The sequence below is a fragment of the Geotrypetes seraphini genome, chromosome 11, assembly GCF_902459505.1.
Source record: "Geotrypetes seraphini chromosome 11, aGeoSer1.1, whole genome shotgun sequence".
Taxonomy (NCBI): Eukaryota; Metazoa; Chordata; class Amphibia; order Gymnophiona; family Dermophiidae; genus Geotrypetes; species Geotrypetes seraphini.
In genome coordinates, this window is record NC_047094.1 from 3338630 (window position 1) to 3357555 (window position 18926).

At 43.6% G+C, this 18926-nt stretch overlaps 1 protein-coding gene across 6 annotated transcripts in view; it reads right to left on the reverse strand.

Annotated features, from left to right (window-relative positions):
• The window catches only part of GRID2IP (Grid2 interacting protein), a 72777-nt gene that overhangs the window by 14467 nt on the left and 39384 nt on the right, over nucleotides 1–18926 (reverse strand). For all 6 annotated transcript variants that reach the window (XM_033962724.1, XM_033962723.1, XM_033962725.1 and 3 more), the window contains 2 exons: nucleotides 11048–11125; nucleotides 1942–2138 (listed from right to left, as the gene is read on the reverse strand). In XM_033962724.1, coding sequence (XP_033818615.1) covers nucleotides 1942–2138; nucleotides 11048–11125 — 275 coding nt within the window. The remainder of the gene's footprint in view (nucleotides 1–1941; nucleotides 2139–11047; nucleotides 11126–18926) is intronic.

An 18926-nucleotide genomic window follows, 5' to 3' on the forward strand; every position in this document is an offset into this window, starting at 1 on the left:
AAGTGTGTCGGTCAGGTATCTCATTTGTGGAATTTGTCAACCCAAAATAAAGAGACTTTTTAGAATCAATATCCAGTCTGAACAAGCAGACTGAGAAGTATGTGTAAGCTGGACATCTAACTGTGGCCCTTTCCATGGAAAAGGTTGGAGAGCTCACACTGAAGCCGTCTAGCCGACGTCAGCCTCCATTGCTACTGTGACCTTAACATCCATAGACTAGAAAAGGTACCTTAAGTCAGGCGTCAGTTGAACACAACGTTTAAAAAAATAAGCATTTTCAAAGGAAAAACGGCACCTGCATCGTGCCTAAGGAGGTGCTTTATGACGCCAGAAGTGGCGTTAGGTATTGTACAACCCCTGCGTAGGCACGATTTATGTAAAAAGGTAGGCATCAGAAATTTAGGCCTTGAAAACCCTGCCCTACATTTCTGGAGATTGGGGTGTAGTGGTTAGAGCTAAAGCCTCAGCACCCTGAGGTTCTGGGTTCAAACCCACACTGCTCCCTGTGACCCTGGGCAAGTCACTTAATCCCCCCATTGCCCCAGGTACATTAGATAGATTGTGAGACAGGGAAAAATGCTTGAGTACCTGAATAAATTCATGTAAACCGTTCTGAGCTCCCCTGGAAGAAGAGTATAGAAAACTGAATAAATAAAGTGAAAAGTTTCAGCCTCTGATAATCAGAGCTGGGATTGTGACATCATAATGCCTCATTCCACCAATAAGAGCCAACCTCATCAGTGATGTCACAATGGCTTCATTGCCTAGACTTGGCACATTTTTACTACATTTTGATTTCTAGAGTGGCGCAGTGGTTAGAGCTATAGACTCAGCACCCTGAGGTTGTGGGTTCAAATCCCTCGCTGCTCCTTGTGACCCCGGGCAAGTCACTTAATCTCTCCCCCCATTGCCCCAGGTACATTAGACAGATTGTGAGCCCAGCAGGATAGACAGGAAAAATGAAGCCCCTGTATGTAAACCCCTTTGAGTGTGGCTGTAAAGTTAGAAAAGGGTGGTATACAAGTCCCAATCCCCCTCCCTTTCTGAAGCCGCCATTTTATAAATGGCGCCATCACATGATTGATGCGATCAGCGTCCGTTTTAAACCACAGCGCCTTTTACTCTTTTGAAAATACACGTCCAACTTACCTAGTGGCAAGAGCGTGTAGAGAGGGCTGGAGTTTGCCTGGGAATCGTCGGGGCCCTACAGCACTTCGTCAGGTGCACTTTCCAGTTCTGTGGCTGAAGCGCATGCATGTGCGTAGATACCCGGTTACAGAGGTATTGCATATGATAGGCTCCTCCCTCAGAAGCTCCTGGTTATAGAAAATACCCGTAGGGGACAATGCACCAAATATGCATTTCCAAAATTAGAATGCTGCCATAGTGCGCTTCTCTGCACATACATTCCAGAATCTGCTTAAGCGCTCTTTGATGGGGGGGTGCATAATTTACAGATGAGCATCTCTGTGGCTGGAATAAGCAGTTGCACCAAGCCCCACGGGTGCACATTTCGCTCTTATGGAAAGCAGCTGTCTATTGTCCTGTATATAACAGACTCCTAACAGGTCCCTAAATATGAGCGCTCTGTTAGACGGTTCTCTTTTACAAAGCGTTTTAGTGCAGGCTGTTACGGTAACTTCCCCAAAGCCTGTAGGGATTTAAACGGCTTTGGAGCTGTTGCCGTGTTGCAGCCACCAGTGCAAATGTGTAAAAAGCGTGTGTGTGTGTGTGGGGGGGGGGGTTAATGAGATAAACAGCCCCATATTATCAGCATGCAGTAACTTTGAAAACATCTGGATAAGCAAGTTATGCGTTCAGTACAGCTCACTCTGAAAATTGAGCCCAGCATGTCGGGTAACAGATGAGCAGCCCCCCCCCCCCTCAGAAAATGAACGAAGGACATTCATCCTGCATCTCAGGAAAAAAACTACTCATTACCTGCAGCATAAATCGATCGGGCTCCGTCAGCTTGCTGGGACTTTGCTGGTACTGACAATAGCGTCTGGTTTCGTCCTCATCGGGTGTGTAGAGCAGAAGTTGCTTAATGTGGGAAGGCTCCAGGCGGTCGTTTTCCATGCTCAGAAGGATGTGACGCAGCTCCAGGTGGGAGAGCTTCAGGTGAGCCAACAGAATAGCTGCGGAGAGAGAAAAGGTTTCCCAAGGGGTCTCTGGCGCATGAAGCACTGCTACAACGTCAAGAGGCAAAGATGAAACCTATGCTAGCTCTTCAATGTCTTACCGGCTATGTACATGTCCTAGAGCAGACATTGTATGGAGAAGTTCCTCCGAGGATTTGGTCGATCTATCACGCAGCATTATTCTCTAAAGCTAGTGTTACCCCCCTTAGGGCAGAATGCTGAATGTGATACAGATGTGCCAAATGCAGGACAGCGGGACAGATGTTCTGAATGTGAGAGATCAGGTATGTTGAAACATTTTAAGCAGAAGGTTGAGAGATTTCTTGTCACAGGACAACTTCAAAAAGGTCATTGTATTGATGGTTACCCTTTATTTGATTACTGCAACGCTCTCCATTTGGGGTTGCCCAAATATGGATTGCAGGCCCTGCAAATGCCGCTGCACGCATGATTGTACGGGCCTCTACATTTGATCATATCATGCCGATTTTGCGTGATCTACATTGGCTGCTGATCGACCTTAGAATCAAATTTAAGGTCTTATGTACAATTTTTAGGCTGCTGCAGAATAACGGCCCAACAGTGTTGCGCTCTGGTCTACAAGTCTATCAACCATCACACACGTTACGTTCCATGGACGAGATGAGTTTGACGGTGCCATCCTTGACCTTTGCAAGGCTATTTGTAACTTGCAAAACTATGTTTTCCGTGCAGGGCCTGGTTTGATGGAATGCTCTTCCGTTGGAGCTAAAGCAAGCCCCTACGTTGATTCGGTTTAGGAAAGGTCTGAAAACAACCTTATTTGCACGTCGATTTATGAGGTTATATTTATGAGGTTTGTCTGAGATGGGTCATATCGAATACCTTTCTTTGAAAGCTGTAGGAACTGTAGTTTTTATGATGTTTAATAGATGGCTCAAAGCCTGGTGTCATCAAGAAGGCTTCAGGTACATAGGAGGATGGGGAAATACTTGGAAGGACAAGAAGCTATATTGCACTGATGGGCTACATATTACTACAGCAGGAAAAAGGAACCTTGCAGAGAAATTTAGACAATATTTTTCTAGGCATTTAAACTAGAAGGTGGGGGTGGTGTATGTACGAAGGACAATTATAGAGACCACCCCCGGCAAAAGAAAAGATGTGATAGTAGTAAAGACTGCAACATAAGCAATATCAGCAACTCATTTCTTAGTATTGCAACGGAAAGTGAAATGAAACAAAAATCCATACGAAAAAGGAGATTATCGCTGAAAAATAGCTGGAAAGCGATGACCACAAATGCTCGCAGTCTAAGCAACAAAGTTCATGATCTGCAAGTCCTGATGTTAGAGGCAGATCTAGATATTGTCACTATCACAGAGATATGGTTCAGTGAATCACATGGATGGGATGCAAACATACCGGGATATAATCTTTTTAGGAAGGACAGAGATGGTCATAAAGGTGGAGGAGTAGCTCTCTATGTAAAGATCAATATCCAAGCGACTGAAATGCAAGGGACCTGGGGAGAGGAAGAAGCGATATGGATTGCTCTGAAAAGAGAAGATGGAACTTCTATCTACGTGGGTGTAGTCTACAGACCTCCGACTCAATCGCAGCAAATTGATAAGGATCTGATTGTGGATATCCAAAAGTTTGGAAGGAAAGAGGAGGTTCTGCTGTTGGGAGATTTCAACCTGCCGGATACGGACTGGAATGTTCCGTCTGCGGAATCGGAAAGAAGTAGGGAGATTGTGGATGCCTTTCAAGAGGCTCTGCTCAGACAAATGGTGACGGAACCCACAAGGGAAAAAGCGATATTGGATCTGGTCCTCACAAATGGAGAGAGTATCTCTAATGTTCGATGGGTGCTCACCTGGGAAGTAGCGATCATCAAACGGTTTGGTTTGATATATCGGCTAAAGTGGAGAGCGGCCGCACGATACTTAAAGTCCTAGATTTCAAACGTACGGACTTTTATGCAATGGGAAAGTACCTGAAGAAAGAGCTGTTAGGATGGGAGGACATAAGAGAAGTGGAAAGACAGTGGTCTAAGCTGAAAGGAGCGATAAAAATGGCTACGGACCTTTATGTGAAGAAAATCAATAAAAACAAGAGAAAAAGGAAGCTGATATGGTTCTCCAACCTAGTGGCTGAGAAAATAAAGGCGAAAGAGTTGGCGTTCATTAAATATAAAAAAAACCCAAGAAGAGGAGAGCAGAAAGGACTACAGGGTGAAACTGAAAGAAGCCAAGAGAGAGATACGTCTGGCGAAAGCACAGGCAGAAGAACAAATGGCTAAAAATGTAAAAAAGGGAGACAAAAATTTTTTCTGATATATTAGTGAAAGGAGGAAGATGAAAAATGGAATTGCTAGGCTAAAAGATGCTGGGAACCAATATGTGGAAAGTGATGTGGAGAAAGCGAATGTGCTAAACAAATACTTCTGTTCTGTGTTCACAGAAGAAAATCCTGGAGAAGGACCGAGATTGTCTGGCAAAGTTACACGAGAAAATGGAGTAGATTCTGCGCCGTTCACGGAGGAGGGTGTTTATGAGCCACTTGAAAAACTGAAGGTGGACAAAGCGATGGGACCAGACGGGATCCATCCCAGGATACTAAGGGAGCTCAGAGAGGTTCTGGCGAGTCCTATTAAAGACTTGTTCAACAAATCTCTGGAGACGGGAGTGATTCCTGGGGATTGGAGGAGAGCGGATGTGGTCCCTATTCATAAAAGTGGTCACAGGGATGAAGCAGGAAACTACAGGCCGGTGAGCCTCACTTCAGTTGTTGGAAAAATAATGGAAGTGTTGCTGAAAGAAAGGATAGTGTATTTCCTTGAATCTAATGGGTTACAGGATCCGAGGCAACATGGCTTTACAAAAGGTAAATCGTGCCAAACGAACCTGATTGAATTTTTTGATTGGGTGACCAGAGAGCTGGATCAAGGACATATGCTAGATGTAATTTACTTGGATTTCAGCAAAGCCTTTGATACAGTTCCTCATAGGAGGCTGTTGAACAAACTTGAAGGGCTGAAGTTAGGACCCAAAGTGGTGAACTGGGTCAGAAACTGGCTGTCGGACAGACGCCAGAGGGTGGTGGTTAATGGAAGTCGCTCGAAGGAAGGAAAGGTGACTAGTGGAGTCCCTCAGGGTTCGGTGCTGGGGCCAATCCTGTTCAATATGTATGTAAGTGACATTGCTGAAGGGTTAGAAGGAAAAGTGTGCCTTTTTGCAGATGATACCAAGATTTGTAACAGAGTAAACACCGAAGAGGGAGTGGAGAATATGAAAAAGGATCTGCAAAAGTTAGAGGAATGGTCTAATGCCTGGCAACTAAAACTCAATGCAAAGAAATGCAGAGAAATGCATTTGGGGATTAATAATAGGAAGGAACCGTATATGCTGGGAGGAGAGAAGCTGATATGAACGGACGGGGAGAGGGACCTTGGGGTGATAGTGTCCGAAGATCTAAAGGCGAAAAAACAGTGTGACAAGGCAGTGGCTGCTGCCAGAAGGATGCTGGGCTGTATAAAGAGAGGCGTAGTCAGTAGAAGGAAGAAGGTGTTGATGCCCCTGTACAGGTCATTGGTGAGGCCCCACTTGGAGTATTGTGTTCAGTTTTGGAGACCATATCTGGCGAAAGACGTAAGAAGACTTGAGGAGGTCCAGAGGAGGGCGACGAAAATGATAGGAGGCTTGCACCAGAAGACGTATGAGGAGAGACTGGAAGCCCTGAATATGTATACCCTAGAGCAGGTGTGCCCACACTTTTTGGGCTTGCGAGCTACTTTTAAAATGACCAAGTCAAAATGATATACCAACAATAAAATATTTTTAAAAAAACAAAGCACACTGTACGCTGAGAAAATGTTAATTATCATTCCAATTCCGGGTTTTTTTCAAAGAGGTCAAGGCAGATGACTCTATGCACTGTCACCTCAGTAACAACCATACAAAAATAGACAAATATACCCCCCTTCCCTTTTTACTAAACCACAATAGCAGTTTTTAGCGCAGGGAGCTGCGCTGAATGCCCAGCGCTGCTCTTGATGCTCATTGGCTCCCTGCGCTAAAATCCGCTATTGTGGTTTAGTAAAAGGGGGGCCGTAGTGCAAAATATAGACAGCAGATATAAATTCAGACACATTTTGATCACTAAATTTAAAATAAAATCATTTTTCCTACCCTGTTGTCTGGTGATTTCATGAGTCTCTGGTTGCACTTTCTTCTTCTGACTGTGCATCCAATATTTCTTCCCTTCTTTCAGCCTGTATGCTTCCTCTCCTCCAGACCTCATTCCCTCCCTAAACTTTTTCTTGCTCTCTCCCTGCCCTTTCTTTCTCTCTCTCTTCATGCCTCCTTTCCTTCCTACTCAACCCCATGGCCTGGCATCTCTCTCCTTTCCTTCTATCTCTTCCTCCCCTGCTATGCTCTGGCATCTCCTCTCCTTCCTTTCTCTCTGGTCTGGCATCTGTCTTCTTAATTTCCCTTCCCTCCCCCCATGCTCTGGCATCTTTCTTCTCTCCTTCTCTTCTATCTCCCCCTCCCCCCTCCATTATCTGGCATTTTCTCTCCTTCCTTGCCCCTGGTCTGGCATCTGTCTCCTTCCCTTCTCTCTCCTTCCATGGTCTGGTTTCTCTTTTCTTTCCCTTTTCTTGGAAGCCCGTGGCTTTTACTGTGCGTCTGCTGCCGCCTCCGTGTTTGGTAGACAGGCTGGAGGTAAAGGCCGGCATCACCCCACAGTTATAATGTCCGGTTTGGGCCTCTCAGACTTGCCGGCTAGTGGCCAAGCAATATAGATGCATTATAATATTTTTTTGTTTTATTTTTAATCCCTACTTGCCCTACCTTCTGGAGAAGCCCCAGTGAAGGAACGGACACAGCCACTTGCCTTCTCTGGCTCTGGGGATGCTGGAGCGGGAGAGCGAGAGAAAAATATATGGGGAGAATGGCACTCACCCATTTATGTTCGGCGGTGCTTTCCTCGGGGGCGAACACGAACAGAAACGTTCCATGGGGAGGGAAGGTGACGCTCAGAGCATGGCTGCCGTGTCCTGCCCCTTCGGCAGTCCAAATACTTGCCGCTGTGGCTGTGCGGGACGCGTCTGCGGCTGCAGCCAGCTACCAAGAGTGTCGCGCCCCAAGGCCGGAGTTTGCAGGGTGCGTCATTCCTGTTTTGGAGCACGCGTTGTTAGAGGAACTGAACCCAGGCAGGGGGGGCGGGCTCTAACACTGCGCGTGCCGGCTTCCCTTCTGAAACAGGAATGACATAACTGCCTGTTTCGAAGAAGGGAAGCCAGTGCACGCAGTGTTAAAGCCCTGCAGCCTGAGTTCAATTCGCTTGTGGGCAAGAGGGCAGTGAGTGAGTGGAAGGGAGGGAAGCTGTCTTCACCAGGCAATCGGGGAGAGGAAGGCTGATCGGCCGGTAGATTTTGAAGGCAACGCGAGTCTATCACGGAGCCCAGGATGGGCTCTGTGATCGACTCACGTTGCCTTCCTGAGCTACCGGTCGATCGTGATCGACATATTGGGCACCCCTGCCCTAGAGGAAAGGAGAGACAGGGGAGATATGATTCAGACGTTCAAATACTTGAAGGGCATTAACGTAGAACAAAATCTTTTCCAGAGAAAGGGAAATGGTAAAACCAGAGGACATAATTTGAGGTTGAGGGGTGGTAGATTCAAAGGCAATGTTAGGAAATTCTACTTTACGGAGAGGGTAGTGGATGCCTGGAATGCGCTCCCGAGAGAGGTGGTGGAGAGTAAAACTGTGACTGAGTTCAAAGAAGCATGGGATGAACACAGAAGATTTAGAATCAGAAAATAATATTAAAGATTGAACTAGGCCAGTTACTGGGCAGACTTGCATGGTCTGTGTCTGTGTATGGCCGTTTGGTGGAGGATGGGCTGGGGAGGGCTTCAATGGCTGGGAGGGTGTAGATGGGCTGGAGTAAGTCTTAACAGAGATTTCGGCAGTTGGAACCCAAGCACAGTACCGGGCAGAGCTTTGGATTCTTGCCCAGAAATAGCTAAGAAGAAAAAATTAAAAAATTTAAATTGAATCAGGTTGGGCAGACTGGATGGACCATTCGGGTCTTTATCTGCCGTCATCTACTATGTTACTATGTTACTATGTTTAAATTCAAGTGTTACTCTGCGTGTTTTGATTTTTTCTCTCTTTTCTTGGCTTTCGTCAGAGAGGTTCTGTTTGGTGGTAGTTAGGGGGTGGGCCATTAGTGTGGGCAGACTAGATGGGCCGTGGCCCTTTTCTGCCATCATTTTCTATGTTTCTATGTTAATGTATGTTTTGTATTTGATTTGATTTGATTATGTATGTAACTTTGGAAGCCGCTTAGCATTGTTGGATTTGAGGGATATAAATATTTTAAATAAATAAATTTAGTGAATCCAGCCCTTAGTCTTCTGTGCCTTGTTGTTAATTGTTATGTGTCTTCTTTGCTAACTGTTATGTATGTTACCTTGTAACCCTTGGGGAGGGCAGAATATAAACCGAATTAAATAAATAAATAATATAATGGGAGTGGGACCCTCGTCATGGTCAGTGAGGCAATGTGGGGCTGAGAGGTGGCTTGTCTGTCTCCTTCTCTGCCTCTAAGGACTCAATATTCAAAGACGGCTGAGCTGCTGAATTCTGTTCCTAAGTTAGATTCCTAAACTGGTTCCCTGTTTTTAGCCAAACTTAGGAGCATAAATTCATCTTTGAATCTTAGTATTTGTTTTATTGCCAGATCTGAACTTGCATTCCTTTTTTCGCTCCGTGATTGCGAATCCAGAGCTCAAGAGGTCAAGAGAAGCCCAACAGTCACTGCTATTCACTTGGAAAAAAATAACCCTGAAAACATAAGAACATAAGCAGTGCCTCCGCCGGGTCAGACCATAGGTCCATCCTGCCCGGCAGTCCGCTCCCGCGGCGGCCCAAACAGGTCACGACCTGTCTGAATCACCAGAAGGGGCTCCCTTGCCACCTTGGTTTCTCATTGAGTCCTATCTTCCCATCGAAGTCCTAACCCTCCGGTCTTGCACATGCACAACCTGGTTGGGTTTCTATACTTATTACCTGGTTAGCTTTCTATACTTGTGTTACATCCCAGCTCCTCCCTCAGTATCCCACGATCCCTTTATCCCTCAGGAATCCGTCCAATCCCTGTTTGAATCCCTGTACCGTACTCTGCCTGATCACTTCCTCCGGTCGCGCATTCCAAGTGTCCACGACCCTTTGGGTGAAAAAAAACTTCCTTGCATTTGTTTTGAACCTATCTCCCTTCAGTTTCTCCGAATGCCCCCTCGTACTTGTTGTCCCCTTCAGTCTGAAGAATCTGTCTCTATCCACCCTCTCTATGCCCCTCATGATCTTGAAGGTCTCTATCATATCTCCCCTGAGCCTCCTTTATTCCAGAGAGAAGAGCCCCAGCCTATCCAACCTCTCAGCATATGGGCAGTGTTCCAGCCCTCTTACCAGCCCTCTAACCTCATTTATTCTTAATAATGCTCCTCTAAACCTAGTCTCTTCTGTTAAAATCCTTGGGGTAATAATCGACGATAGACTACTTTATCACGAACATATCTCTCTTACAGTCAAAAATTGCTTTTTTCAGTTACGTTTAATCCGATCAATTGCCAAATTTCTGAGCCCAAATTCGATCTCTAATTATAGCAAAACTTGACTATTGCAAAGCACTTCTCCTCAATATTTCCCAAAAAGAAAAAAGGAGACTTCAGTTAATACAAAACACTGCAATCAAATTAATATACAATGCTAGGAAATATGACCATGTCTCACCGTTGTTGATAGACGCCCATTGGCTTCCAATTGGCCATCGGATTATTTTTAAAATAATGTTGCTTATATTTAAAACTCTAGCATTTAACGAACCCCAATTTATATCAAGATTGAAAATACCACACAGTACTCAACGCCCACTTCGTTCATCAAGCCAAAATCTCCTTTCTGTTCCTTCTTTGAAAATTATAGGAATAAGAAGATCGGACATGTTCTCTGTGATGGGTCCTCAATGGTGGAACTCTTTGCCACAATATATTAGAAACGAAAAAGATCTTACATTGTTCAAAAAATCTTTAAAATCTTATCTTTTTAAAGATGCTTTTAATATCTAAACTTTTTAAGAAAGGTTTCAAAACGTGCTATAGTTTAACCACCCCCCTCCCTCTTGTTTTTTTCCCTTTTTCTACCAAGATGAAAATTGTAACTTTTCCACTTTCCCTCCCGACTCATGTGTGTATTTTATGAAAGAATATTGTCAACATGTTAGTTTCTTTGTATTATACTCTATTTTTAATTTTGTTCATCGCTTAGTAATCCTAATAAGCGATTCATCAAATATATTAATAAACTTGACCTTGAAACTTGAAACTCCCACAGCGATTACAAGATCAAGCCACGGAGCTGGTTTTAATACCCTCTGCTTGAGGACGACGGTTTCCCCTTCAATGTCCAACCAGCCGTCCGTGATCCATGGATGCTTGCAAGTAAACCCTGCGGTCACTCTCCCTGTCCCAAGCAATCTCTCTCCTGTCCTCACAAGGGAAACTCTGTGACTTAGAAATCTGCACAGAAAACAAACAACGAGATCGATCTTCAATGTCCTTTATTCTTTACAATGACCCAAAGGGCTGCCTCAGGAGTCTGCATGCTGATGGTAAAACAATCAGCATAAATGTTCAAAGTCTTCAATTGCAAAGACTTCTAGGAAACGTTCTAACATCCAATTCTGAAGTCTGTATGAGCCTGTATGAAACAAAACGGAGTCATTGTTAACAGTGAAGGACATTGAACATCGATCAGTCCCTTTTGCTGTTTGTTCTCTGCTTTCACATCGGTGAAGGTAGCATCTCCTGTTTTCTTAGAAATCTGGGCGACATCTCTGATCACACACTTACATGTGTTGTAGGCCTTTCTGTGTGACAAAATTTCAATCGCATCTTTCTTTTTAAGAGATTCAGGCGACACCGATGGCTCTGGAAAAGAAAAGATTTAACGTCAGATAACGAAAGGTTTTGGGAGGGGGGAAGGGAGTAGACACCGCTATGACCAAATTAGGGGGGAGATGCTCAAAAGCGTGCCATGGAAGTATGACTAGTTGCAGCTCATCCCCGATGCTCAAAAGAGTTCTTGGAGGCTTCTACCAATGATGGTTGTAGCCACCGAGAACCCTATGCAAATGCATTACAAGGAGCTCATTAATATTAAAATGAGCAGAAATACCTAAACAATTGACCCGCTCTCCCTCTCTCTCCCCCCTCCCTATTCCACCAGAATTTACAGCACTGTTATATATATAATCTGTTATCTTCATCTTCAACTTATCGTAATTTTACGTTGCTATTTATTCCCAACAGGTCCTGTCAGACATTACCTACAAAAATGTACGTCTTATATTTTTGCTCAGCAAATTGTATTTCTATACTACTACCTTCTTAAGGTCGCTGCTCTCTATATTTCCTCTGAATATCTGCTTATTGTATTTCGCTGAATGTCCAGCTCTCTTGATTGTAAACCGGCTAGAAGTCGCAAGATTGTGGCGGTATAGAAGAATAAAGTTATTATTATTATTATAATGTACGGAAGGGAACGGCCTGGTCTGCAGCTGTGGTAGGACAAACAACAGACGCACAACAGCCGTGTCCATATCGCATGTGGAACAAAACAAATAAACTGCTCGTGAGCTCTGGCGATCAGGCGCTCTACTGTGCCTACCGCCTCTTGAGCGCAGACGCCAGGCACAGATCCTCCCCCTTTCTCTGGGATACTCAGCACAAAATCACTCCCAACCTGGCATTTTTTACTAGGTTGCCAAAGCTTTGTGCATTCTTCCCTAGGATTCCCTGTCCTGGAAAAAGATCCAGATGTCACTGTTGAGGAAACGTTGAAACCCTCAGCTCAATGTGCGGTGGCGGCTACGAAAGCAAATTATCAGGAAAGAAATGAAAACCAAAGATGAACATGTTATAATGCCCTTATATCACACCTTGAATACTGTGTGCAATTCTGGTTGCTGCACCTCAAAAAAGATATAGGGAATTAGAAGAGGTCCAGAGAAGGGCGATGAAACTTCTCTAAACGGAAAGGATAAAGCGGCCAGAGCTCTTCAGCTTGGAGAAGGGACGGCTCAGGGGTGATACGACAGAGCTCTTTAAAATACTTGCTCGCTCTTTCCAAAAATACTAGGACTAGGGGGCATGCGATGAAGTTACTAAGTCGTAGATTTAAAACAGACCAGAGAAAATATTTCTTCACTCAATGTGTAGTTAACTCTGGAATTCATTGCTGGTGAAAGCAATTAGACTATGAAACCCTTTATAAAGAGGCTAACTACAAAACATAGTCTGTGTGCATTTTGTTTAGAGAGATTTCTCTCACTTTGGTGAAACGTGTCTGTCAGTAAAATGGATCTTTCCTGTGCTTGGGAGGAGGGGAGATGTTTTCCTGAGAATAGAGTAAAAAGTGAGTGATTTCTCTGCTCTAGGGAGGGGGGTCAATGCCACATCTTAAGAACATAAGACTAGCCATCCCGGGTCAGACCAGTATCCCGCCTTCACCGTGGCTGATCCAGGTCACAAGTACCTGGCAGAAACCCAAATAATAGCAACATTCCAGAATCTCAAAGAGTAGCAAGATTCTGGAACCCCAAATAATATTAGCATTCCATGGAGAATCCCCAAAGAATAACACGATTCCGGAACCCCAAATAGGAGCAACATTCCAGAATCTCAAAGAGTAGCAAGATTCTGGAACCCCAAATAATATTAGCATTCCATGGAGAATCCCCAAAGAATAACACGATTCCGGAACCCCAAATAGGAGCAACATTCCAGAATCTCAAAGAGTAGCAAGATTCTGGAACCCCAAATAATATTAGCATTCCATGGAGAATCCCCAAAGAATAACACGATTCCGGAACCCCAAATAGGAGCAACATTCCAGAATCTCAAAGAGTAGCAAGATTCCGGAACCCCAAATAATATTAGCATTCCATGGAGAATCCCCAAAGAATAACACGATTCCGGAACCCCAAATAGGAGCAACATTCCAGAATCTCAAAGAGTAGCAAGATTCCGGAACCCCAAATAATATTAGCATTCCATGGAGAATCCCCAAAGAATAACACGATTCCGGAACCCCAAATAGGAGCAACATTCCAGAATCTCAAAGAGTAGCAAGATTCTGGAACCCCAAATAATATTAGCATTCCATGGAGAATCCCCAAAGAATAACACGATTCCGGAACCCCAAATAGGAGCAACATTCCAGAATCTCAAAGAGTAGCAAGATTCTGGAACCCCAAATAATATTAGCATTCCATGGAGAATCCCCAAAGAATAACACGATTCCGGAACCCCAAATAGGAGCAACATTCCAGAATCTCAAAGAGTAGCAAGATTCTGGAACCCCAAATAATATTAGCATTCCATGGAGAATCCCCAAAGAATAACACGATTCCGGAACCCCAAATAGGAGCAACATTCCAGAATCTCAAAGAGTAGCAAGATTCCGGAACCCCAAATAATATTAGCATTCCATGGAGAATCCCCAAAGAATAACACGATTCCGGAACCCCAAATAGGAGCAACATTCCAGAATCTCAAAGAGTAGCAAGATTCCGGAACCCCAAATAATATTAGCATTCCATGGAGAATCCCCAAAGAATAACACGATTCCGGAACCCCAAATAGGAGCAACATTCCAGAATCTCAAAGAGTAGCAAGATTCTGGAACCCCAAATAATATTAGCATTCCATGGAGAATCCCCAAAGAATAACACGATTCCGGAACCCCAAATAGGAGCAACATTCCAGAATCTCAAAGAGTAGCAAGATTCCGGAACCCCAAATAATATTAGCATTCCATGGAGAATCCCCAAAGAATAACACGATTCCGGAACCCCAAATAGGAGCAACATTCCAGAATCTCAAAGAGTAGCAAGATTCCGGAACCCCAAATAATATTAGCATTCCATGGAAAATCCCCAAAGAATAACACGATTCCGGAACCCCAAATAGGAGCAACATTCCAGAATCTCAAAGAGTAGCAAGATTCCAGAACCCCAAATAATATTAGCATTCCATGGAAAATCCCCAAAGAATAACACGATTCCAGAACCCCAAATAGGAGCAACATTCCAGAATCTCAAAGAGTAGCAAGATTCCGGAACCTCAAATAATATTAGCATTCCATGGAGAATCCCCAAAGAATAACACGATTCCGGAACCCCAAATAGGAGCAACATTCCAGAATCTCAAAGAGTAGCAAGATTCCGGAACCCCAAATAATATTAGCATTCCATGGAGAATCCCCAAAGAATAACACGATTCCGGAACCCCAAATAGGAGCAACATTCCAGAATCTCAAAGAGTAGCAAGATTCCGGAACCCCAAATAATATTAGCATTCCATGGAGAATCCCCAAAGAATAACACGATTCCGGAACCCCAAATAGGAGCAACATTCCAGAATCTCAAAGAGTAGCAAGATTCCGGAACCCCAAATAATATTAGCATTCCATGGAGAATCCCCAAAGAATAACACGATTCCGGAACCCCAAATAGGAGCAACATTCCAGAATCTCAAAGAGTAGCAAGATTCCGGAACCCCAAATAATATTAGCATTCCATGGAGAATCCCCAAAGAATAACACGATTCCGGAACCCCAAATAGGAGCAACATTCCAGAATCTCAAAGAGTAGCAAGATTCCGGAACCCCAAATAATATTAGCATTCCATGGAGAATCCCCAAAGAATAACACGATTCCGAAACCTCAAATAGGAGCAACATTCCATGCGGAATCTGCAAAGAGGAGCAAGATTCCGCGCTACCAACTCCAGGAACAGCAATGGCTTCCCCAGTGTCTGTCTCAATAGCAGACTATGGACTTTCCTCCAGGAACTTGTCCAATCCTTTTTAAGCGCTAGAGCAGTGTGCATGTTAATGTTCACAGAACGTTCAGAGGGCTCTAGCGCAGGAAACAAGTGCACTACCGAGTGCCAAAATGGACTGAAATAAAAATGAATAAGATTACGCAGTCTCCCCTCCTAAGCACTGAAAATAAAGCTGACGTTCATGCAGGAAACTTACCTCCAGGTCAGGGATGACATTAAAGGCTTTGAGGAGAGGATTTTGGAAGCCCGTGTAGCGTCTAAGCGTTGACAGTGAGAAACATTTGTGAATCTGAGCTACAGTGAAACCCCACATTAAGCTTTTCAAAAATTTAAGTGCAAACAATTTTTGAAAAGCTTATATTAAAGACACAGAAAAATGGCGTCAAGGTAAGCTTGCAGTTCCAGTTTTGCTTGGGCTGCACTTACCTCAAGACATTTGTGTGTAGGCACCAGGAAAATTGATCCCCCTTTAGGGTGCCTAAAATTTGAAGTCCATTTGCTTTGAGCATTGCAGAGCTCGGTTTCTGCATCGTTTTTGCGCTGTTGGCTGTAGTGTAAGACTTTTGGGCATTGGGGCCTGGAAGAGTTCTGTCAGGAGTGTAGGTTACAGATAACACAAAAAAAGTGGAAAATCCTAAGAGAGTTAAATCCACAGAAGTGTTTGTTGGAGTTTCATAGGGAAAAGGGGAGGAAAATCTTGCCTACCTCAGGTGGAAGCACCAGGCATCATACATATAAGGGATCAATGGAGCTGGCCCAGGAAGTTCATAGCAAACCCAGGGTGTTGCACATAGCAGGGTTTAAAAAAGATGTAGAGGAAAACAGAACGACAATCCATCAGTAGAGGTATAGAAAAGATGCAACTGAGTTAGGAGAGACCAGGCTGAGCCAACAAACAACAGAGGCTGACCATTATAGAAAACCCAATGAGTTTCAAATAAATGATAAATCAATTAAAACAGATCATAAAAATAAAATGAAAAACATTACAATAATATTAATGACAAAATCATAAAAATGATGAGTAAAAGCATAATCATATAATCTACAACCTAAACAAATTAGACCCACTTTTACTAAGCCATGGTAGAGGTTTCTACCCTGGCCCGGAGCTCTAAATGCTCTGATGCTCAGAACAGTGGAGCATTTAGCGCTCCGAGCTGTGGTAGAATAGAGAATGACACAGGGACAATATTTTCCCCATCCCTGCAGGAACTCAATTTCCCCGTTGCGGTCCCCGTGAGTTTTGTCGCTGTCTCTGCACCATTCCTGTAAGCCAGGGATCTCAAAGTCCCTCCTTGAGGGCCGCAATCCAGTCGGGTTTTCAGGATTTCCCCAATGAATATGCATTGAAAGCAGTGCATGCAAATAGATCTCATGCATATTCATTGGGGAAATCCTGAAAACCCAACTGGATTGCGGCCCTCATGGAGGGACTTTGAGACCCCTGCTGTAAGCCCTATCCTCATCTGTACTTTAAAACGCTTTAAAATCCTAAGTAGCAACATTCTAGAGCTCAGATTGTGATGTCATAACGCCTCATTCCACCAATGCCTAAGCTCCATCCTCATCTGCACAAGCCTCAAACGCTTTAAAATCCTAAGTGTTTGAGGCTTGTGCGGTTAAGGCAGAGATTACAGGAATGGGGACAGGGACAGCGTCAAAAGTCACGGGGATGGGACGGGGAAATTGAGTTCCTGCAGGGATGGGGAAAAATTTGTCCCCGTGCTATTCTCTACGGCAGAAACCTCTACCATGGCTTAGTAAAAGGAGGTTATTGATATAAGAACAGGAAGCATAATGAATATTTGTTTTTTTTGGCCACTAGGTGGCAGATCAGTGTTACAAAATTGATGAAATCCATGCCTGACTAATTAGAGAAAATCTAAATGACTTTTATCATTAACACAGTATACAAGAGTATCAAATAATAAGTGTGCTACATATTATCAATCCATAACACACAACTTGCAAAACACAGGGCCTCTATTCCAAAGCCATTTAGGAGGGAGGATAAACAGAGGTTTGAACAAGTTCCTGAATGGAAAGTCTAGAAATGATCGTTCAAGTCGACTTATTCCTGGGATAAGGAGCATGGGATCTTGGCAGGTACTTGGGACCTGGGCTGATCACTGGGCTTGATGGACCTTCAATCTATGCAATACTTAAGAGCTTACGTGGTGTAGAATCATTAAAATATTGAACTACAAGAGGGACAAGGAGGAAGAGCAGAAAACTTCGTCCCATGTGGTCCACTGAGGCCAAGGAGGTGCTTAGCCCTCAGCTTAAATAAGTAAGTAGGATTTATGGAATGCTATCTTCAAATGAGGGTATTTGGGGAGGGTGTTCCTCAGAAGGGGGATAAGGACATAGAAAGCTGAATCTTGGGTTGAATCCAGTTGAGCATAAGAAGGACATAAGGTGAGTGGTTTCTCCTTAATGATCACAAAATGTGTGGAGAAGCAAAGAGGACGAGTGGATTGACGAGAGGAGCAAGAAGCCACCTCTCCTGGCCTTAAATGCAATAAGTTTTATCTTGATATCGATTCTATAGTTTACTAACAACTAGAGACATAGTCCTGAAATAAAGAGATCACATGACATGATCACTGTTGGAGAATTAACCCCAAATGTCCTCCCAAAGCAGATGATAGAGGCTGAAATGATAACAGGGTCAGAGCCAGGGGTCAACCCAGAAGTGTGGAGAGATAACAGAAGCCAGACATAATAGCACTTGGGATATTTAATAGTGATGGGCATCTCTCTTGTTTTTTCATGACATTGGCAAATGAAAAAGAGAAAAAAAAGAAGTTTGTTTTCAAAAAGGTTTAAATAAATTTATTTTTAGATACTGCCATACCCGGGAGTTCTAGGCGGTTCACAACAATTGGATAAGATACAAACAGTACAAGTTATTTAAAAAGACAGCAATTGAAGGCATCTAGTGGAAGAAATACATAAATTATAAAATGCTTGCAGTATAAAAGAATGCGGAGAATTTTACAAAACTTGGTAAAAATATAACAATTATTAAGACCCTATTGAATAATTCAGTTTTTATCTGTTTTCTGGGAGTGACGCTAGACTGTTACTACCTCACACTAGATATCCACACAGAGTCACTGATCAAAAAAGGCTTCTCGACACTGGAAACTTAGAACCATCAGAAAATTCTTCGACGCAGCATTCTTTCGCCTACTGGTACAATCCTCCATCTTAAGCCTGCTCGACTACTGTAACATCATCTATCTGGGGTCCCTCAAGAAAACCACTGAAAGACTCCGAATCATACAAAATTCAGCAGTACGACTGATTTTTGGCATAAAAAAATGGGATCACATAACCCCTACTATCAAAAACTTCATTGGCTGCCTCTAGAAGCAAGAGTTCTATTCAAATTTGCCTGCCTTTGTTTCAAATCTATTCTCGGTATGGCCCCCCTATACCTGGTCTCCCATTTTAAATTGGATAGCTCCACCAGGCCTTCACGCAGAATTCATATGTTCAGCCACCCTATCATAAAAACCTGCCGATACAAAAGATTCCTTGACAGAACACTGGCCTTCCAAGCAAGTCAACAGAACGGCTGGCTAGGGATCACCATCAAGAACTCCTCATCCTATCTTAACTTCAGAAAACAAGTTAAAACCAACCTGTTTAACCGATTCATAACCAAGAACTCTTAAACCTTCTCCTGAACTCTTATTCACATGTACTCGATATTCCCACATTGGGAATTTATGTAACCAAAGGCATTGTAACTACTTCGATCACTTTGTATTGTAACTACTTCGCTGATTGACCAGCGCCTCTTGTTGCAAACCGCCTCGAACTTTCATGGCTTTGGCAGTATATAAAAATAAAATTATTTTTATTATTTTCT